At 39.1% G+C, this 23,598-nt stretch overlaps 2 protein-coding genes across 2 annotated transcripts; both read left to right on the forward strand.

Moving 5' to 3' along the window:
• The first annotated feature begins 450 nt into the window (after nucleotides 1-450).
• On the forward strand, nucleotides 451-1,534 carry LOC125083846 (olfactory receptor 1L1-like). The gene is given in 2 exon segments (XM_047700812.1): nucleotides 451-1,377; nucleotides 1,380-1,534. Coding segments are annotated over 2 exon segments (930 nt in total). The 5' UTR covers nucleotides 451-602.
• Nucleotides 1,535-16,255: 14,721 nt separating this feature from the next.
• On the forward strand, nucleotides 16,256-19,670 carry LOC125083021 (olfactory receptor 1L3-like). The gene is made up of 2 exons (XM_047698915.1): nucleotides 16,256-16,283; nucleotides 18,718-19,670. The coding sequence occupies exons 1-2, from the start codon at nucleotides 16,256-16,258 to the stop codon at nucleotides 19,668-19,670; spliced, it is 981 nt and encodes a 326-aa protein (XP_047554871.1).
• The last annotated feature ends 3,928 nt before the right edge of the window (nucleotides 19,671-23,598 follow it).

Below are 23,598 nucleotides of genomic sequence, written 5' to 3' on the forward strand. Positions count from 1 at the left end.
AATGTTTTCTCTGTCTGCCTATCTTTTATCCCTTCATGCTTATTGTTTACTCCAACTTATTTTCACTAAAAATAAGGGGCATAGAGTAACTGCTGGGTGAATTCATATTTCAATGTCTTTTCAGATAATTTTCAGTCTCCAGAAAAACTGACACAAAGAGAAACATCAGAGTTCACAGAAATCTTCATTCCATCAGCTGGCAATTAAATGGGAAGCAAACTTCTAATCTTCCTGCCATGAACTGATGACTGAAAATCCTCAATCAGAAGATAATTTCTCTAAGATTTTGCTCTTCCCCTTTCAGAAAATTCTCTCTTTCTCTTATTCTCTCTCCCTATCTCTCTTCCTTTTTCTCTTTCCCATTTCTGTTTTCCCTGTATTAGTCTCCCTTTACAGCAAAAGACTGAAAGGAGATTAAAATACACATTAATTTCTGAATTCTGAACATTAATGGAAAGAAGTCATGACCCAGGTAATTGTAGTATTTTAGCTGTTTTAATTGCTGATAGGAAGAATAAATTTTTAAAAATCTTGGATAGACAATATCAAATGTTGGAAGTGTCTGTTATAATGATAGTTTATCTTTAGGTGAACCCAAGGCTATGGGAAGAAATAATCTAACAAGACCCTCTGAATTCATCCTCCTGGGAATTTCCTCTCAACCTGAAGATCAGAAGCCACTCTTTGCTGTGTTTCTCCCTATCTACCTCATCACAGTGGTAGGAAACCTGCTCATCATCCTAGCCATCCGCTCAGACACTCGCCTTCAGACACCCATGTACTTCTTCCTGAGTATCCTGTCCTCTGTTGACATTTGCTGTGTGACAGTCATTATCCCCAAGATGCTGGTGAATTTCTTATTAGAGACAAAGGCCATCTCTTATGGTGAGTGTCTGACCCAGATGTACTTCTTCATAGCTTTTGGAAACACAGATAGTTACCTCTTAGCAGCCATGGTCATTGACCGCTATGTAGCCATATGTAATCCCTTTCACTATTTCACCATCATGAACCATAGACGCTGTGTCCTCCTTCTGATCATTTCCTTCTGCATTCCACACCTCCACTCCCTCCTGCACATTCTCCTGACCAATCAACTCATCTTCTGTGCCTCCAATGTCATCCACCATTTTTTCTGTGATGACCAGCCAGTCCTAAAATTGTCCTGTTCCTCCCATTTTGTCAAAGAAATCACAGTAATGACAGAAGGATTGGCTGTCATAATGACACCCTTTTCATGCATCATCATCTCTTATTTGAGAATCCTTATCACTGTTCTAAAGATTCCTTCAGCTTCTGGGAAGCACAAAGCATTTTCCACCTGTGGCTCTCATCTCACAGTGGTGACCCTGTTTTACGGAAGCATCAGCTATGTCTATTCAAGCCCCTGTCCAACTATACTGTCAAGGATCGAATAGCAACAATCATCTACACCATACTGACTCCCATGCTAAACCCATTTATCTATAGTCTAAGGAACAAAGACATGAAGCAGGGCTTATCAAAGCTGATGCACCAGGTGAAAAGCCAATAAGAGGATCTGAGATCTTAAGAGAATCCCATTAATTTCTTGCCCCTGACTGCAGGTTCTTAATGTCTGTCATCCTATTCTGAAGGATGGTAACTTCAATGATGTGTTGCATCTCTGATAGAAAAACTTTTGTTGGGGCGCCTGGGTGGCTCAGTGGGTTAAAGCCTCGGCCTTTGGCTCAGGTCATGATCCCAGGGTCCTGGAATCGAGCCCCGCATTGGGCTCTCTGCTCAGCAGGGAACCTGCTTCCTCCTCTCTCTCTGCCTGTCTCTCTGACTACTTGTGATCTTTGTCTGTCAAATAAGTAAATAAAATCTTTAAAAAAAAGAAAAAGAAAAAGAAAAACTTTTGTTGTCTGTGATGAAACTGATGTGTTGAAACTACTCCTAAATATGATGCCGACTTCCCAGTGGTCTCTAATATTATCTGCCTGGGGCAAGGTCTACTTGAATCTTGTTCTCTGTGCTCCAGTCTAAATTTTAGTCAGCCATATCTCCTTTCCAGAAAATCACATGCATTTCACTTAATCTCAATCCCACGGAATTCCCTCGTCCTTGAGTTTGATCACTAGAAACTCCTTATTCATAGGTATCCTTATTCATAAGGCTGAGTGTTCTTATGTAGTCATTTAAAGCTGTTTGAATGACTTTAAGTGTGTGTGTGTGTGTGTGTGTGTGTGTGTGTGTGTAACTTATAACATTAGCCCAAGTGCTTTTCAACAGCAAGAGCTCTCTTTTCCCCCTTATAATGGCCATGACTCCTTCCTATGCATCACTTCAAAGATTAAGGTCCTAATTGCTACAGTTATCATATAGTAAATAAATGAAATCAGCCCAGTAGATGACTTTTGGTGAATCAGTCCCAGGCCAGTTGCTCAAGAGCACAGCATCTCAGAATTCTTTTCTGTTTCCCACCTGGCACAGCTGACTTTGCACTCTCTTCTGATTAATTTCATATGACCCGAATTCAGATTCACCATTCTCTCAGAGGCCAAGTATTAGGTCCCAATAACCCTAGCAATAGATGCCATCAATTGCTAGGGATCCTTCTTCCTTAACAGATGTGACCCAACCTGCTTACCAGAAAAACAGAATTGGGCAGGAAAAATGTTTTGGTTCATTTGTGAGTTCTGGAAAATATTAAAGTCACTACTTATCTGGAAATTTCTTTGGCAACTCAGAGGTTTATGAATTCATTTTGTTCATTCAAAAAATGTCTATTTCTTATTCATCATGTGTCAGTCTCTGGGACTTAAAAACAAAAGATTATGTGCTAGATGATAAGCCAACAATCTGACAGCCAAAAATCTGCAGGAGCAGAAGGAAACAAAATAACATTGGCAATACAAGATTTTGGAGTGAAATTTTGTGTTATTTGGGTCATTTTCAGTTATAAGGTACAGAGACAAATATACATTTAAGTAACAGTTGTTTTAAAAAAAACAACTCTGGGCTCGATCAAGGGAAGACTTCCTTTGAAAGGATTATTGCAAGAGGAGGGACAGGGTCTATAGCAATAAAGGGGAGGGACCTATTGTAACAGGAAGAATATCCCAACCATGAGATCTGCAAAGATCTCAAAGGTCAGACAGAAAAGGGCTTTTCTTTTATAGGTGAAAGTGACTGAGGCTAGAAAGAACCACATGTCATGAAGTGGAATGAGCTGGTGACAATGGTGAGATCAGATAGTTGATCAGGGAAAATATTCCCCTGATATCAGTGGACACTTCAGAGGAGCCATGAAGAAGGGAAGGCTGAGGCTCAACATTCACCTATTTTTCAGAACACAAAAGAGTGGGAGGATTTCTTCTCTAACCACTACTGTTTTCCAAGAGCATAGGGCTCAGGTAGGATTCAACACTGTCACGGGGATTTATTATAAGGATTCACAAGGAAAAAAGAGAAGACCTAAATCTCAGCTGCACAAACAAGTCTCATAAAAGAATGAGAACCAAAGAAGAACCAAAGCCTGGTCATGCTCTACAGAGCTGGCACATGGTTCAGACACTGGACAGTTATTCAGGGAAAAATACAAAATTCATGAATATGTTATTTTGCTCCCCCTCCACAATCAGTTCACAGAAAAGGGCAATGGTCATGGGAAGCACACAAAAGAGGCTCTTCTCCATTATTCACATATAAAGATGTACAGGGGAGAGGAGTCAACCAGCTGGGGTGAATCAGAGACTATGCAGGAATTAACCAGATGTGAAAATTTTGTCAAGACAAACCAGTCAAAGGATATTTATAGCAGGTTGATGAAGAATCCGTTAGAAACTGTTCCTTTTATGAAAGTATCTATTTCACCCAAACACACACACCTTTAGCAAAACCCCATTCCACACAAAACTACCTGTGTGAGTCATTAGGAAAGGGCTTATTTGTATATATGGTCAGCGTGGAGAGTGATAGAAGCAGAAACTTATAGAAAGAGATCACAATGAAATCATAAGCCACTTGGAATTGTAGATATATTGAAATAGGTTTACATTTCCACTGACTGTGGAATTGAAGGATTCTATCTGATCTTACCTGGATTTTCAGCCAAGAAACCCTGCCGATGCTTAGACTGTATAATAACAGTAGCCATAGAGCACTTAACTGTGAAAGGGGCAAGACTAGGCACTTTAAATATATGATGAGACTAATTCTCTATTAACTCTTTGAAAGAAACACAAATTCATTATTTCCATATCTCGGATGGGATACATGAGGATCAAAAAGTATAAATAACTTGTCGAAAATCAAACATTTAACATTGTTCTGGAAATTGAAGTCTGTCTTGACAAGTAGAGTTTTTACTCTTAACCCCTGTCCTGCCTCCCTAAGGATGCATCAGTGACTGTAAAGACAAATTTCTCTGACTTATTAATTCTGCCTTCTGCAATTTCTGAAAAAAAAAATCAATTCTAGGTCAAAGAGGTTGAGCCCCTACCTGGCATTCCTGGAAACATGAACCCAGAGGCAGATATGGACCAAGAGGACATATACCTCTTAAAAATGTGCAGAAATCTCCAGGATAACTTAAACTTCTCCAGGTTGTGGAATGGAGTCATTGAGCCACACTAGTCTAGATCTCAAGAGAAAGGGAGTCCCTCAGATCCATGCCCTTAACCATGACATTATCCCTTATTCTAAGTTTCCAATATGACTGTGAGGAAAACTTTCTCAAACAAGCTAATTTTGCCTTAAGTAATTTCAAAAAAGGATCCACACTAAGAAGAGAGATGGCTTATAAGGAATTATAGAAGGTAGTTAGGAAATGCCATGCTTCTGAGCACTGCTCAGGAGTTAAGAAGAGAAATTAATGGTTGGTGGTGATGGTTTCAGAGCTGTATACACGTGTCCAAACACATCAAATTGTGTACACTAAATCTGGGCAGTTTGGGAATATCAATGATACCATAGTAAAGCTGGGTTTTTATAAATGAGAAGAAGTTTTTAATATTTGAACGCCAAATAAACACCAAGAACTAGTGTAGGCATCTTATGTATGTCAATTCTTTCCAACTGATAGCCACAAAAAGTTCTGAAAAAGATCTTATTGCCCATCATGCACAGAAGAGGAAATGGGAGAGCAGAGATGTGGACTGACTGGCCTGAGAACATGAACCTACTAAGGGGCCAGAGCCACCATTGTAAGTTGGCCCAACTCAAAAGCCACACTATCATAACTAAACCAGTCTGTTCTACCCTGTCCCTATTACACCCAACACAGTCATTGCTGCCTGCAAACCTAATGATCTGTTGATTCAGTCCTCCTCAGAAAAACGTTGACAGTTAGCCTGAGGGATGAACAAGGAGACAGAGCCAGCCGCAGAGAGCTTGGAGGGAAGGAATGTCATGTGCAAAGATCCTGACATGGAAAACCTTGAAACGTTTTCAGGCACTGAAAAACAGGCAGCGCAGCTGGATTATAACAAGAGGGTTAGAATGGAGTTGCCTTTTAAAGTCCTGGTGGAGAATCTGCATTTTATTCCAAAGTGTGATGAAAGTTATTTGGTGTGGAAACATGACCTGGTTTATACTGCAGTGTGAATGGTGGAGTTCCTTTCCTGAGAACTGTTGAAAATGTTTTGTTTTTATACTCTGTTCTGTTTTCCTTCTTTTGGTAGCTAATCTAGGCTTTGAGATTTTGTTGTTTTTCTATTTTCTTAGGTCCTCCTCAACTGGAGAGCATATATCCAAAATTTAATTCTGTTGTTAAAATTTTAAGTATCAAAGGAATTATACTGTTATCCGGCATGCAAAGACCAGATAATACAGAATTAGACAATAAAAACCAGGGAATGGAGGACAGTGTAAGCCTTCACATGACATTTGCAACAGCAGTTTGTTATCAGATCGATCCTTACAAAAGCCCTATGTTCCTATCTTTGACTCAGGGAGGTCAAATCAGCCTCAGAGGAGTCATGAATCCCCAGGTATTAAATGGACCAGAAAATTTTCAGTGTTTTCCTCTTGGTAGAAGACGTTATCATGCAGCCCAGATCCCCAACCCTCTTGAGCGGTTGTGATGGCAAACTTTTTAATTCTCTCCTTCAGGGACTAATTAACCACTTGTGGTAGTCCCTTGAATCCCAGTGACATGAATTCCATTGGCAAAAAATGTGTCTCCTTCTGAAAGAGTGCTGAGTGGACCTGTGTCCAAATGCTTCCAGCCCCAATCACACTACAGCCTCAGCCACTGTGGCAGACAACACAGAGCCCAGAAGGCTGTGCAGAGCCTCCTCTGTGGGACACCCACCCACTCTGCAATCAGATACCCACATAAAGCCATTTTTTAAAATTATATACTAGAAAAAGTAGAATTAGAACTAGAAATACACATTGAACACTACATCTGAAACTAATAAATTTTTTAAAAGGTCCTAAAAAGAATGAACTATAAATACAGAGGGAAAAAAAAAACTAATGGTTGCCAGAAGGGATGGGTTGGGGTATGGGAAAAAGTGGGTAAAGGGGAGTGCAAGATCCAGGCTTCTGGTTAAGGAATGAGTAAGTTATGGAAATAAAAGAGCATAAGGAATATAGTCTATGATATTTTAATAGCGTTGTGTGGTGACAGATGGTATCTATGCTTGATACACAGCATACATTTGTATACATCGTATACAATATATTTGTATACATTGTATGCTTGAGCACAGCATACATTTAGAATTGTTGAATCACTATGCTATACACCTGAAACTAATGTAACACTGCATGTCAACTATATTCAAAAATTTTAATTAAACTGAATTTTTAAAAATTATATAGAAAACCATTGTGAAACAAGACAATAATTACGTTTAAAATAAACCAACCCCACCCTTAAAAAGGAGTATAACTTCCTACTCCTTTTTAATTTAAATTAATTTATTTAACATATAGTGTATTATTAGTTTCAGGGATAGAATTTAGTGATTCATCAGTTGCATATAACACCCAGGGCTTATTACATCAAGTGCCATCCTTAATGCCCATCACCCAGTTATCCCATCACCCCACCCACTCCCCTCCAGCAACCCTCAGTTTGTTTCCTAGAGTTATGAGTCTCTTACAGTTCACCTGCCTGTTTTTGTCTTATTTTTCCTTCCCTTTCCCTATGTTCACCTGTCTTGTTTAAATTCAACATGAGTGAGATCATATGGTATTTTCTTTCTATCACTGACTTATTTCACTTAGCATTATACCTTCTAGTTCTGTCCATGTCATTGCCAATGGCAAGATTTCATTTTCTTATTATGTTATGTTAGTCACCATACAGTACATCATTAGTTTTTGATGTAGTGTTCCATGATTCATTACTTGTGGATAATACCCAGTGCTCCATGCAATCCATGTCCTCCTTTATACCCATCACCAGGCTCACCCATCCCTACACCCTCTCCCTTCTAAAACCCTCATTTGGTTTCCCAGAGCCTATAGTCTCTTGTGGTTCACCTTCCCCTCCAATGTCCTCCTCTTCATTTTTCCCTTCCTTCTCCTAATGTCCTCCACAGTATTCCTTATGTTCCACAAATAAATGAAACCATATGATAATTGACTCTCTCTGCTTGACTTATTTCACTTAGCATAATCTCCAGTCCCTCCATGTTGATGCAAAAGTTGGGTATTCATCCTTTCTGATGGCTAAGTAATATTGTGTATATGGACCACATCTTCTTTACCCATTCATCTGTTGAAGGGCATCTTGGCTCTTCCACAGTTTGGCTATTGTGGACATTGCAGCTATGAACATTGGAGTGCATGTGGCCCTTCTTTTCACCACATCTGTACCTTTGGTGTATATACCCAGTAGTGCAATTGCTGGGTCACAGAGTAGCTCTATTTTTTAATTTATTTAGGAATCTCCACACTGTTTTCCAAAGTGGCTGCACCAACTTGCATTCCCACCAACAGTGTAAGAGAGTTTCCCTTTCTCCACATCCTCTCCAACATTTGTTGTTTCTGGCCTTGTTAATTTTTGCCATTTAACTGGTTAAGGTAGTATCTCAAAGTCATTTTGATTTGAATTTCCCTGATGGCTAATGATGATGAACATTTCTTCATGTACTTCCAGACTCTTTCTATGAGACCAGCATTACCTTGATCCCCAAACGAGGCAAAGACCCCATCAAAAAGGAGAATTTCAGACCAATATCCCTGATGAATATGGATGCCAAGATTCTCAATAAGATCCTAGCTAATAGGATCCAACAATACTTTAAAAAGATTATCCATGGGGCGCCTGGGTGGCTCAGTTGGTTAAGCAACTTCCTTCTGGTCGGGTCATGATCCCAGAGCCTGGGGATGGAGTCCCGCATTGGGCTCCCAGCTCCATGGGGAGTCGGCTGCGCCCTCTGACCTTCTCCCCTCGAGAGCTCTCTCTCACTCTCTCTCACAAATAAAAATAAATAAAATCTTAAAAAAAAAAAAAAACAGATTATCCACCATGACCAGGTGGGATTTATCTCTGGGATGCAAGGATGGTTCAACATTCGCAAATCAATGTGATAGAACAAATTAATATAAGAAGAGAGAAGAACCACATGGTTCTCTCAATTGATGCAGAAAAAGCATTTGATAAAATACAGCATACTTTCCTGATTAAAACTCTTCAGAGTATAGGGATAGAGGGAACATTTCTTAACTTCATAAAATCCACCTATGAAAAATCCACAGTGAATATCATTCTCAATGGGGAAAAACTGAGAGCCTTCCCATTGAGATCAGGAACACAACAAGGATGCCCACTCTGGCCACTATTGTTCGCTGCACTAAACAATAGTGCTAGAAGTCCTAGCAAAAGCAATCATTAAGAATTTTTGTGCACTTTTTCCTCTCTTTTTAAATTTTATTATGTTAGTCACCATACAGCACATCATTAGTTTTTGATGTAGTGTTCCATGATTCATTGTTTGCATATAACTCCACTTTTTCTTTGAAACCCTAATAGATAAGGGTCACCGGGGTGGCTCACTCAGTTAAGCAGTTAAGTGTCATGATCCCCAGGTCCTGAGAGTGAGTGCCCAGTTGGACTCCCTGCTCAGCAGGGAGCCTGTTTCTCCCTCTCCCTCTGCTGCTTCCCCTGCTTGTGCTCTCCTGCTCACTCTTTGTGTCAAATAAATAAATAAAATGTTGAAAAAAAACCCTCCTATAGATAAGAGCATTGTCCCAGCATTTATATCTTCTTGAGGTATTGACTCTTTTATCATTACATAATGTCCTTATCCCTTGTAACAACTTTTTTTACTTAAAGTCTGTTTCGTCTGATATTAGCACAGCTTTCTCTTGGTTACTATTTTCACTGAACATCTTTTCCATTTTTTCACTTTTATTTGTGCCTTTGGAACTAAAGTGAGTTTCCTGTAGGTAGTATATGGTGGGATAATGGTTTCTTTTCTAATCCATTATTCCAGTCTCTCCTTTGAATTGAAGAGTTCAATCCATTCACATTTAAGTTAATTGCTGCAAAGGAAGGACTTATTTCTGCCTTTTTATTCCTTATTTACTATATGAGTCACATCATTTTTGGTTCCTCAAAAAAACATGTAAGACATATTACTTCCTTCTTTTGTGTTTTATCAATTTTTTTGTTTTGTTTCCTTTCTCATTTGTTTTGTTTTGTTTCCTTCTCATTTCTTTTTCTAACTATAAATATATAATTATCATAAAAATTATTATTATATTATTATGCATTAGTAAATATATATATTTATGTGTGTGTGTGTGTATATATATATATATATATATATATGTACACATTAGCCATTTTCTTAATGGTTACCCTGAGGATTGTTAATATCTTATATTTATTACAATCTATTCTAAATTAATACCAGTATATTTAGAGTGTTGTCTTTTTTTTTTAAAGATTTTATTTATTTATTTGACAGAGAGAGATCACAAGCAGGCAGAGAGGCAGGCAGAGAGAGAGGAGGAAGCAGGCTCCCCACTGAGCAGAGAGCCCGATGTGGGGCTCGATCCCAGGACCCTGAGATCATGACCTGAGCCGAAGGCAGTGGCTTAACCTACTGAGACAGGCGCCCCTAGAATGTTGTCTTTAATGACAATAGTAATTAGCTAAATGCACATTATTTTGATGAAGTTAAACCTACTTCCACCATGGTAGTTGGTTTCTCCTCCAGAATAGCAAAATATTTTCTTTAGAATTAAGACCTACTAATTATACCTTCTAATTAGAGTTCTCAGGAAAAACAGTGACTAGCAGAATGAGTCAATTACAATAACCTGGTGGTTGTCATTCAGTAGGTCTCCTCTTTGATACAAATAGCATGATTAAAATGAATATTTTACCTTTTTACATCCTAATAGTGTAAGAATAAGCATTGATATTTCATGATGGGAAAGAACTGAGTATGAAATAACTCTAGGGCAAGAGAATTACAGGAATAATAGTTACTATCTTCTAACATTTGAAAAAATATATATATATTTTTTAATTTCTTTTCAGCGTAACAGTATTCATTTTTTTTGCACCACACCCAGTGCTCCATGCAATCTGTGCCCTCTCTAATACCCACCACCTGGTTCCCCCAACCCCCCACCCCCTGCCCCTTCAAAACCCTCAGATTGTTTTTCAGAGTCCATAGTCTCTCATGGTTCACCTCCCTGTCCAATTTCCCTCAAATCCCTTCTCCTCTCCATCTCCCCTTGTCCTCCGTGTTATTCCTTATGCTCCACAAATAAGCAAAACCATATGATAATTGACTCTCTCTGCTTGACTTATTTCACTCAGCATCATCTCTTCCAGTCCCATCCATGTTGCTACAAAAGTTGGGTATTCATCCTTTCTGATGGAGGCATAATACTCCATAGTGTCTATAGACCACATCTTCCTTATCCATTTGTCTGTTGAAGGGCATCTTGGTTCTTTCCACAGTTTGGCGACCGTGGCCATTGCTGCCATGAACTTTGGGGTACAGATGGCCCTTCCTTTCACTACATCTGTATCTTTGGGGTAAATACCCAGTAGTGCAATTGCAGGGTCATAGGGAAGCTCTATTTTTCATTTCTTAAGGAATCTCCACACTGTTCTCAAAGTGGCTGCACCAACTTGCATTCCCACCAACAGTGTAAGAGGGTTCCCCTTTCTCCACATCCTCTCCAACACATGTTGTTTCTTGTCTTGCTAATTTTGGTCATTCTAACTGGTGTAAGGTGGTATCTCAATGTGGTTTTAATTTGAATCTCCCTGATGGCTAGTGATGATGAACGTTTTTTCATGTGTCTGATAGCCATTTGTATGTCTTCATTGGAGAAGTGTCTGTTCATATCTTCTTCCCATTTTTTGATATGATTATCTGTTTTGTGTGTGTTGAGTTTGAGGAGTTCTTTATAGATCCTGGATATCAACCTTTTGTCTGTACTGTCATTTGCAAATATCTTCTCCCATTCCGTGGGTTGCCCCTTTGTTTTCTTTTTTTTTTTTTTTATTTTCAGCATAAAAGTATTCATTGTTTTTGTACCACACCTAGTGCTCCATGCAGTCCGTGCCTTCTCCAATACCCACCATCTGGCTCCCCCAACCTCCCACCCCCCCCCACCTCTTCAAACCCTTCAGATTGTTTTTCAGAGTCCATAGTCTCTCATTGTTCACTTCCCCTTCCAATTTCCCCCAACTCCCTTCTCCTAACTCCCCATGTCCTCCATGCTATCTGCTATGCTCCACAAATAAGTGAAACCATAGGATAATTGACTCTCTCTGTTTGACTTATTTCACTCAGCATAATCTCTTTGTTTTCTTGACTGTTTCCTTTGCTGTGCAAAAGCTTTTGATCTTGATCAAGTCCCAAAAGTTCATCTTTGCTTTTGTTTCCTTTGCCTTTGGAGACATATCTTGAAAGAAGTTGCTGTGGCTGATATCGAAGAGGTTACTGCCTATGTTCTCCTCTAGGATTCTGGTGGATTCCTGTCTCACATTGAGGTCTTTTATCCATTTTGAGTTTATCTTTGTGTACGGTGTAAGAGAATGGTTGAGTTTCATTCTTCTGCATATAGCTGTTCAGTTTTCCCAGCACCATTTATTGAAGAGACTGTCTTTTTTCCACTGTATATTTTTTCCTGTTTTGTCAAAGATTAACTGACCAAAGAGTTGAGGGTCCATATCTGGGCTCTCAACTCTGTTCCACTAGTCTATGTGTCTGTTTTTATGCCAGTACCACGCTGTCTTGGTGATCATAGCTTTATAGTAAAGCTTGAAATCAGGTAATATGATGCTGCCAGTTTTATTTTTGTTTTTCAACATTTCCTTAGCAATTTGGGGTCTCTTCTGATTCCATACAAATTTTAGGATTATTTGCTCCAGCTCTTTGAAAATTTCTTAGGTAGTTTGCTTTGTCCATGGTTAGGTCAATTTCATAAATATTGTCTGAATACCCTCTGCAATCAAGGCAGGGTGTTAAGTGCTATACAAACCTAGTCTGTAAAATACAAAGGGAAAAATAATACTTCTTTTCTCAAATGCTGTATATTTCCAGTGAAAAACAAGGTGCAGCTCATGGGAAATGCATAATAAATATTTATAAACTGACCAGGACAAACATAGATGAAGGGAACATTTTCTTGACTTCCTTGATTCCAAATTATTGTATTTAACTGAATCTAAAATACCATCACTTGTAAGATACATTATTTTAATGTACCATTGAGGAAAACAAGGCTACCAATTATTTGTGAAATGCAAATATTTAAGCACATCCCAATATGAGATGTTAAAATGTTAAAAAAAAAAAGGAAAATCAGTCATATAATCCATAAAATACTGTATCATGAACAATTTAGCTCACAATGTCTAGAAACAGGCCTGGATTTGAATCAGGCCCAAGGGATAGTAGATTTTATGCTGAAAGTCTATGCTTTCAAGTTTAATCTGGCAAAGAGAAAAATAACAGGGCAAAATTTTGAGTCCATCAGTCATCTGAAATCTGTTTCTTAACATAAAATATATAGAATGGAATATTACTCGGCCATCAAAAAGACTGAAATCTTGCCATTTGCAATGACATAGACAGAACTAGAGGGTATTATGCTAAGAGTAATGAGTCAGTCAGAGAAAGACAAATACCATATGGTTTCACCCATATATGGAATTTAAGACACAAAACAGATGAACAGAGGGGAAGGGAAGGAAAAATAAAATAAGATGACAATTGAGAGGGAGGCAAACCATATGAGCCATTGGACTCTAGGAAACAAACTGAGTGTTGCTGGGGAGGTGGTGGTCAGAAGGGATAATTGGGTGATGGGCATTAAGGTGGGCACTTCATGTAATGAGTGCTGGGTGTTATATGCAACTAATAAATCACTGAACTACAGTTCTGAAACTAATTTTAAAAATGTTTTTAATTTGTCAAAGCAAGACAGAGGGGCCTTTTTGTGAAGTGGATTAACTATATGGATTGGCTTCAAACAACACTTGGTTCAAGTTATATTTTACCAGTTACCTTATTTTTCTAAATTACCATAAGATGACAAATACACATGTTATGAGGTTGTTACTACATACATTAACTGGAAAATTATATGAAAATGAACATAATTTGTGTCTAATGGAAATTCAGGTACTAAGGTAATAGAGAAGTCAGATACTTCTTTCCAATCAGACAATCAAGAAATGCTCCCTGTAGAGGGCTGCATTTGGACCTAGAGACTCAGGTGAAGGGAGAAATATCAAAGACTGAGGTACTGAATTGTAAGATGTGATCATAAGCCATTTGACAGGAAATGGGCAATTTGTATCTGGCAGGCATGTTGGGACTCTGAGGTATAGAGTCTTTGTGCTTTCATGAATTGAGTAAAAGATCTAAAACTGATGGCTTTCCCAAGTGGTGGTTGCAAAGAATCATTATCAAATATCCAAGCAGCTGACTTGGGAATTGGCTAACCAGGGAAGGGTGACCTAAAGTTGGGTTAAAAGTCTATGACATTCCCATTCTTTAGAGGACACACAGCAGTCATGGCCAGTCCTCTTAGCTACACAAACCAGGTGCCAGCCCCACTCACCAGCATGCCTGTGAACACTGCAGCCAAGCATTGCAGACTGCTATGCCAGGGGACGGCCCCCCATACCAGCAAAACACCAGCAAACCCACACCAACTATGACACCACGACAGCATTCATCCCTCATAAGGGATACCCTGAAGGCACCTGGCTCAGGTGCGTTTGTGCTACTGGGCCCCAGAGGACACCTTCTACATAAAACTACTCCATTAAGACCAGGAAACACAACTGGCTAGACATATCTAATGCATAGAAACAAACACAGAGTTAGGCACAATGATGACACAGAGGAATCTGTTCCAAATGGAGGAACAAAAAACTTTCAGAAAAAGAGCTGAACAACAACAACAACAAAAAGATATGAAATCTACCAGATAAAGAGTTCAAAGTAATGGTAAAAATGATGCTTATCAAACTCAGGAGGAAAATGGATGAATACTATGAGAACTTCAACAGAGACATAGAAAATGTAAAAAGAAATAACAAATCAGAGCTGAAGAATACAATAACTGAAATAAAAATATATATTAGGAAAAAATCACAGCAGATTAGATGATGCATAAGAATGGATCAGCAACTGGAAGACAGAGTAGTGGAAATCACAGTTGGAACAACAGAAAAATAATATTAAAAACAACAAGTAACCATCTGTACCCCAATGTTTATAGCAGCAATGGCCATGGTCGCCAAACTGTGGAAAGAACCAAGATGCCCTTCAACGGTCAAATGGATAAGGAAGATGTGGTCCATGGACACTATGGAGTATTATGCCTCCATCAGAAAGGATGAATACCCAACTTTTGTAGCAACATGGACGGGACTGGAAGAGATGATGCTGAGTGAAATAAGTCAAGCAGAGAGAGTCAATTATCATATGGTTTTGCTTATTTGTGGAGCATAAGGAATAACACGGAGGACAAGGGGAGATGGAGAGGAGAAGGGATTTGAGGGAAATTGGAAGGGGAGGTGAACCATGAGAGACTATGGACTCTGAAAAACAATCTGAGGGTTTTGAAGTGGCAGGGGGTGGGAGGTTGGGGGAACCAGGTGGTGGGTATTAGAGAGGGCACGGATTGCATGAAGCACTGGGTGTGGTGCAAAAACAATGAATACTGTTACGCTGAAAAGAAATTTAAAAAAGAAAAAAAAAACAAATAAAAAATAATATTAAAAACAACAGTTTAAGGGACCTCTGAGGGGTGCCTGGGTGGCTCAGTCGTTAAGTGTCCGCCTTTAGCTCAGGCCACCATCTCAGAGCGCTGGGATCGAGCCCCACGTTGGTCTCTCTGCTCAGTGGGAAGCCTGCTTTTCCCTCTCCCACTTCCCCTGCTTGTGTTCCCTCTCTTGCTGTGTCTCTCTCTGTCAAATAATAAATAAAATCTTTTTTTTTAAGGGACCTCTGAGACAACATCATGCATACTGACATTCACATTATAGGGGTCCCAGAAGGAGAAGAAAGAAAGGGACAGAAAACCAGTTGAAGAAATAATGGCTAAAAACATCCCTAACCTGGTGAAGGAAATAGACATACAAGTCTAGGGAGCACAGAGAGTCACAAGTAGGATGAACCCAAAGAGACCAACACCAAAACTGACTATACTCAAAGTGTCAATAGTTAAAGATGAAGAGAGAATTTTTAAAGCAGAAAGAGAAAAGAAAAACCTAGTTATGTACAAAATAACCCCTGTAATAGTACACGGGTAAGCATGGCTATTATCAAAAAGGTAAGCTATAACTAGTCCCATAAGAATGCAGAAAAAATAAAATGCACTGTTGGGGGAAGTGCAAAAAGGTAAAACCACTATGAAACACAGCATAGAGATTCCCCCCAAAATTAAAAATAAAACCACCATCAGATCCAGCAATTCTATGTCTGACTATTTATCAGAAGACAATGAAAACACTGATTTGAAAAAGATATGAGCACCCTTGTGTTCAATGCAGCATTATTTACAATAACCAAGATATGGAAGCAACCCATCTATCAATAGATGAATAAAGAATATATATATATATATATATATATATATATATATATATATATATGTATTTGTGTGTGTGTGTGTGTAATGAAATATTATTCACCCAATAAAAAGATCGAAATCTTGCCATTTGCAACAACTTGGACAAATCTAGAGGACTGTGCTAAGTGAAATAAGTCAGACAAAGAGAGACAAACACTGTATCACTTCATTTATACATGGAATCTAAAAAACAAAATAAACAAAACAAAACATGAGCAGGATCAAAGATACAGAGAGCAATCAGGTAGTTCACAGAGGGGATTAGGGTGGGCGGGGAAGGGGAATGGTTGAAATAGGAGAAAAAGATTAAAAGGCTCAAACTTCCAGTTATAAAGGGGATGAAAGTTACAGCTTAGGGGATATAGTTAACAATATTGTAACAACTTTGTATGGTGACAGATGGTAGCTAGATTTATACTGATGATCACTTTAGAATGTTCAAAAACTATGTCCTTGTATTAGCAGCTCACTAAATTAGCACTGAAATTAATTATTGTATGTCAATGATATTTGGGCAACAAAATAAATCAAGATAAACTTGAGGGGAGAGCAGAAGATATTCATGATGTTGGGGTGCTCTGAGATAGTTGTCTTTTAGACAAATGGAGGCACTAAGGGAGTGTCCAAATCAAAGCTTTATAGGTTCAAGGAAAGAAACTAGACCCAGATGTCCCTGCCTTGTACTCTATCCTCAGTGCTACAAGGGACATAACAAGGTAAGCCCTCAGAGAGGTTGCAAGAGCCAGGGACAGAAAATTATTATCTATCTGGACACCTACAAAAGGCTAAGGACAATGTTGCACAATGCCCAGACTGTTGAGGACAGGGATGTGGGGCCACTTGGGGAGAGAGAAGATATGTAATTCCTCTGGATCCTTGGAGACAATCCTGCACAAAATTAATGTGTTTTTCTTCTTATTCTCTCCCCCTACAAAACACCAGAGATTTAGTGACACAGCATCAGAGGATACTCCCATTAGGGAAGCAAGGGCTGTAAGTATCTATAGCTTGGGAAGGATGGTAAGAATCCATGGAAAGGAGCATTCAGATTTAAGAAGCATTAGATTTTCTATAATCAGACACATTTTCTGTATGTGGCCTCTTGGCACAGTTTGTCTTCTTTCTCAGCAATCATTCCAGGGAGCAGAACACACGAGGCAAGACTTTAATGTCCTTCCCAGGTAAGAAGTGAACTTTGAGAATGCCTGATAAGAAGGTGTGAATATCTGATCTCAGACATATAATTTTTCATTACTGGACACTAAGAGAGCTAACTTATTTTTGAGCTAAATGTTGAGATATATATTCTGCAGTTGAATCTTTCTTTACCCAGTATACTATGAGTCACATTCCCCTGACCTCAAAATATGAAATATCAGCCAAAGAACATGAAAATTCACTCCCTCTCTCTCACTTTCCCTTCCCCATCTTTCTTTGCCCTAGACCTATTTATATTCAATTCAACAGTTTTGTATGCCTTTCTTACTTCCACTGCAAATTATGTGGAAAGAAACATCTTGATTTAAAAGAATGGTTCTTTCTCAAATTTTTCATTTAAATTCAATTTAGTTAACATATACTGTATTATTAGTTTCAAGGGTAGAATTTAGTGATTCATGAGTTGCATACAATACACAGTGCTCATTACATCAAGTGCCCTCCTTAATACTCATCATCCTATTATCCCTTCCCCTACCTTCCTCCCCTTCAGCAACCTGTTTGCTTCCTAGAGTTCAGCATCTCTTATGGTTTGCCTCCCTCTCTATTTTCTTTTTTTTTTAAGATTTTATTTATTTATTTGACAGACAGAAATCACAAGTAGGCAGAGAGGCACGCAGAGAAAGAGGGGAAAGCAGGCTCACCGCTGAGCAGAGAGCCCAATGCTGGGCTCGATCCCAGGACCCTGGGATCATGACCTGAGCCAAAGGCAGAGGCTTTAACCCATTGAGCCACCCAGACGCCCCTCCCTCTCTATTTTCATCTTACTTTATGTTTAAAAGGATGGTTCTTCATCAACCACAAACTAGATGAAATAGCTATTTCATAATTATCTAGATGTACATTAGCCAACGATAATCTTTATGAGAAGCCAACCTGAATCTGATTCACAGACTGCATCTGTGTTTCTTGTGATTATCAGCCACAGACCAAGGAAGAGGAAACAGAAATCAAGCCTTCTCTCCTCCTTCTCCTCCTCCTTCTCCATCTCACCTTCAATTTTTTTTTTTAAGATTTATTTATTTATTTAAGAGAGAGTGCATGCTCAGTGAGGAGAGGCAGAGGGAGAGGGAGACAGGGTCTTTAGCAGACTGTAGGCTGAGTGTGGATCCCAATGTGGGGATGAATCTCATGACCAAGATCATGACCTGAGCCAAATCCAAGAGTCAGACTCTTAACCAACTGTGTCACCCAGGTGCCACCCCTTCAATCTGTTTTCTACAGATCTCTATGTCAAGGATCCTTAAAGAACAAGTGAAAATACATCTTTGGCTCTGAATTGTTCATATTCAGGAAGAAAAACATTAGAGTAAATGCCCTATAAGAACTGCTCATTCTCATTGTAAGAACCAGATGGAAAGATGCATGTCCTAGAGGACATAAGAACCATTAACTGACAGGATCTTTTATCTGTAGGTGCATACAAGTCCATGGGAATGTCCAACCTGACAAGACTCTCTGAATTCATCCTCGTAGGACTGTCCTCTCACCCTGAGGACCAGAAGCCACTCTTTGCCCTCTTTCTTATCATGTACCTGGTCACCTTGGGGGGGAATCTGCTCATCATCTTGGCTATCCGCTCTGATCCTAAACTCCAAAACCCCATGTATTTCTTCCTGAGCATCTTGTCCTTTGCTGATATCTGCTACACAACAGTCATAATCCCCAAGATGTTAATGAACTTCTTATCAGAGACAAGGACCATCTCCTATGCCAAATGTCTGGCACAGATGTATTTCTTCCTGGTCTTTGGAAACATAGACAGTTATCTCCTGGCAGCTATGGCCATTGACCGCTATGTAGCCATTTGTAACCCTTTCCACTATGTCACTGTGATGAACCACAGACGCTGTCTGTTGCTAGTGGCCTTCTCCGTAGCTTTCTCCTGCCTCCACTCCCTCCTACACGTCCTCCTGGTGAATCGGCTCACCTTCTGTGCATCAAAGGTTATCCAACATTTCTTCTGTGATGTCAACCCTGTTCTAAAACTGGCCTGTTCTTCCACCTCTGTCAACGAAATTGTGGCCATGACTGAAGGGATGGCTTCTGTGATGGCCCCATGTATCTGCATTGTCATCTCTTACCTGAGAATCCTCATTGCTGTCTTCAATATTCCCTCAGTGGCTGGAAAATGCAAAGCTTTCTCCACCTGCAGCTCCCATCTTACTGTGGTGACTCTGTTTTATGGGAGTATTGGCTATGCCTATTTCCACCCTTTGTCCAGGTATACTGTCAATGACCGAGTAGCAACAATCATCTACACTGTACTGACATCTATGTTGAATCCATTTATCTACAGTTTGAGAAACAAAGACATGAAACGGGGCTTAGAGAAACTGATAAGCAGGATTAAGGCTCAAATAGATATGCTTCCTACTATACGAGCCAACAAAATCCATGGATCCTGATTGCAAAGTGTGAGTGTGGGTGTATGTGCTCATGTACACACACCTGCACAAACTCACAGGGGCACACACATGCACACACACCAGCATGTGGGAACTTTTTTTTGGAAAAATATACTCTTTGCTCAATTGTAGCTGTACCCTGTACTTTTCTAACCTGTGGTCTCTGTCACACCATGGTTCACAGTACTTTCCATGTCTTGGTATGTATGCTACAATGTAGATCACCTCAATATCTCTCTATTCCAGAAAATCACATTCCCCTTATTCCTTCCATATTTATATGGAACCCCCCATATTTCCTTTATTTATAAATTCATCCAAGTTTGGTCACTTGAATTACAAAAAAATTTTGTACATTTATGTAGAAATACATATATGTGCAAAAATGTTTTGCATTTATAACCACTCTGTTCCATCTGAAATAGAAGTTTTTTTGTAAGTGGTTGGGTGAATGTGTGTGTGTTACCTCCCTACTGAACTAGGAACTTCCCAACTGCAGAGCCTGTGTCTTCTGATCATGCCATGATACAACAATAGTCCCTTTTATTAATTCTCTCAACAGCTGGATATCCTGGGTTCTGGAGTCATTAGATTCACAAAACCTAACATCAATCACTTAACTATTAGTAAGCTAGCTCTGTAACTTTGTATGGATTCTGTTCTCTACTCTTCCTGCCTTTCAGAAGCTCAGGTTGCATTCACCAAATAACGCTTCCTGAAACTCCTTGCCCGTGTGCTCCTCTCTCTAAAGATGCCTGCATTTCCGTGTTTTCTATTTGTTACTTTTCTCAGAATGAAGGAAAATTTGTTCTATGTAATCAGAAATGCTTCTTATGTCCATTGAAGACAGAGTCAAAAATCAATGGATGTATTATATGTTGGCTAACTGAACATAATAAAAAAAAAAGAAAAGAAAAATCAATAGATGTAAACTACTAGTAAGAAGCTTTCAGTTTACAAAGCTTCATTTTAAAAAAAGGGTTCTCATTCAGTTGGAAAGAGAATTACATAAGAAAGAAGTTCAATAAATTACTTTACACTTAAGAAATTGTTTTACTCTCGGGCGCCTGGGTGGCTCAGTGGGTTAAGCCTCTGCCTTCGGCTCAGGTCATGATCTCAGGGTCCTGGGATCGAGGCCCGCATCGGGCTCTCTGCTCAGCGGGGAGCCTGCTTTCTCCTCTCTCTCTCTATGCCTGCCTCTCTGCATACTTGTGATCTCTTTCTCTCTGTTTCAAATAAATAAATAAAATCTTTAAAAAAAAAGAAATTGTTTTACTCTTAAGAACAGCAACAAAGTGAGATTCTCTCTTTCAATCCAGGTGTTTGCATTTTAGAGATGGAAATGTCTAAGTCAATCACATGGTATTTCAGACAAAAAAATAGATGGATCTTCATCAAAATCAAAAGCTTCTGCACAGCAAAGGAAACAGTCAAGAAAACAAAGAGGCAACCCACAGAATGGGAGAAGATATTTGCAAATGACAGTACAGACAAAAGGTTGATATCCAGGATCTATAAAGAACTCCTCAAACTCAACACACACAAAACAGATAATCATATCAAAAAATGGGAAGAAGATATGAACAGACACTTCTCCAATGAAGACATACAAATGGCTATCAGACACATGAAAAAATGTTTATCATCACTAGCCATCAGGGAGATTCAAATTAAAACCACATTGAGATACCACCTTACACCAGTTAGAATGACCAAAAATAGCAAGACAGGAAACAACATGTGTTGGAGGGGATGTAGAGAAAGGGGAACCCTCTTACACTGTTGGTGGGAATGCAAGTTGGTGCAGCCTCTTTGGAGAACAGTGTGGAGATTCCTCAAGAAATTAAAAATAGAACTTCCCTATGACCCTGCCATTGCACTACTGGGTATTTACCCCAAAGATACAGATGGAGTGAAAAGAAGGGCCATCTGTACCCCAATGTTTATAGCAGCAATGGCCACGGTCGCCAAACTGTGGAAAGAACCAAGATGCCCTTCAACGGACGAATGGATAAGGAAGATGTGGTCCATAGACACTATGGAGTATTATGCCTCCATCAGAAAGGATGAATACCCAACTTTTGTAGCAACATGGACGGGACTGGAAGAGATTATGCTGAGTGAAATAAGTCAAGCAGAGAAAGTCAATTATCATATGGTTTCACTTATTTGTGGAGCATAACAAATAGCATGGAGGACAAGGGGAGTTAGAGAGGAGAAGGGAGTTGGGGGAAATTGGAAGGGGAGGTGAACAATGAGAGACTATGGACTCTGAAAAAACATCTGAAGGGTTTGAAGAGGTCGGGGGATGGGAGGTTGGGGAACCAGGTGGTGGGTATTAGAGAGGGCACGGATTGCATGGAGCACTGGGTGTGGTACAAAAACAATGAATACTGTTATGCTGAAAATAAATTTAAAAAAATGATTTTAAAAAAAAGAATGCATTTGTAAAGAACACCACGTGATGTATGGACTTTTTGAATCATGATATTGTACACCTGAAATAATGTAACACTGTATATTTGCTAACTGAAATTAAAATAAAAATTTAAAAAATAAAAAAATTAAAATTAAAAAAAATAGATGGATAATTTTAATTTTAATAGCTGGATAAGTTTAAATAATGGAATAAGGAGCCTTTATATCCCTTTGACTTTGCATCAGTCATCCCTAACCTGGGCAAGGCAGATTCTGGGTGAGGATATATTCCTCAATTTCATTCCTTTATTCCATGTATGGCAAATTAGTTTAACTTCCATGCCAATTCTCATCAGTTGGTAAGGACATCTTGTCTTGCTATAGTGAAAAAACTTGTGTCAAACTCTGGGCTAAATACAGAAGGATAAACAAAGATTGATTACAATGTCTGCTATGGCTGTGGGTGCAAGAAGTACTGGTACATATATAACATGTGAATTTTCACAGTCGTTGTAAGCCTCAGGTCTTGGGCATCTGAGAATGGATTTTGTTTCTGTATCTTCATTTCCATAGTTCAATTTATTTTTTGTTTTGGGCCTTCAGTCTGTCTAGTTGTATCCCAATTCTGACTTTTCTCAACCCAATGTAGTATTTTCTCAGTGAATTTTTATTTATACTTGAGCCGCATTCATTCATTTCCCACCTCTCATGGGTATCATTGCTCCTTCCAAGTCCCATTTCTAAACTCTCAGGACTTACACAACTTCCCCCTGATGTCTTCAAAGACACAACAGACTTTTTTGGGGTTTTGTTTGTTTGTTTTTATTTTTGTTTTTTTGTTTCGTTCATATTAGTCTGTACTTTGGTACAGACTATACTGACTCAGTTGCTGACATCTGAACTTTTGCCATTCATCTGTCACCATGAGTGATGGCTAGGCCTTGTTTATGAGATTGATGACCGCCCCACATGACTTATTATGCTCTGTAATGATCCAATGGTGATATCAGCCTTGGACAACATGAAGGGTTCTTGCCACAGCCCTTTGATGTTAGTCTAGTCTCTCCACCAACCTGGCTTCTTTTTCTCTCACTCATCTATTTGGTTTTTTTTTTAATTTACATTCAATAGATTAACATATAGTGTAGTATTAGTTTCAGAGGTGGAGTTCAATGATTCATCCATTGTATATAACACCCACTGCTCATTACATCATGCGCTCCCCTTAAGGCCCATCACTCATCTATTTGAATGAGCCACTCTAGCTCCTTGAAAAATGTTTAAATGACCTCCAGGAAAATACTGAGGGCAATGTCCAGTCCTCTGCTGTCTAAAAGAACAGTGCCACCATTTTCTATTGCTCTTTTTTAATTTTGAGAGCTAAAGGAGCACAAGTACAGGCCTCACATTGGGGTTAAAGCACATATCCAATCTACTATCAGATTCACAGACTTAAAGGATCTTGAAAGAAATTCTCTAGTGTTATCTAAATGTGTTCCACTGCTTTGAT

This window comes from Lutra lutra, chromosome 13 (assembly GCF_902655055.1).
Source record: "Lutra lutra chromosome 13, mLutLut1.2, whole genome shotgun sequence".
NCBI lineage: Eukaryota > Metazoa > Chordata > Mammalia > Carnivora > Mustelidae > Lutra > Lutra lutra.

Coding starts and splice junctions, on each gene's coding strand:
- LOC125083021 (XM_047698915.1), top strand. CDS start 16,256: ATGAGCAGGATCAAAGATACAGAGAGCA. Junction 16,284..18,717: donor GATCAAAGATACAGAGAGCA/ATCAGGTAGTTC, acceptor ACCTGACAAGAC/TCTCTGAATTCATCCTCGTA.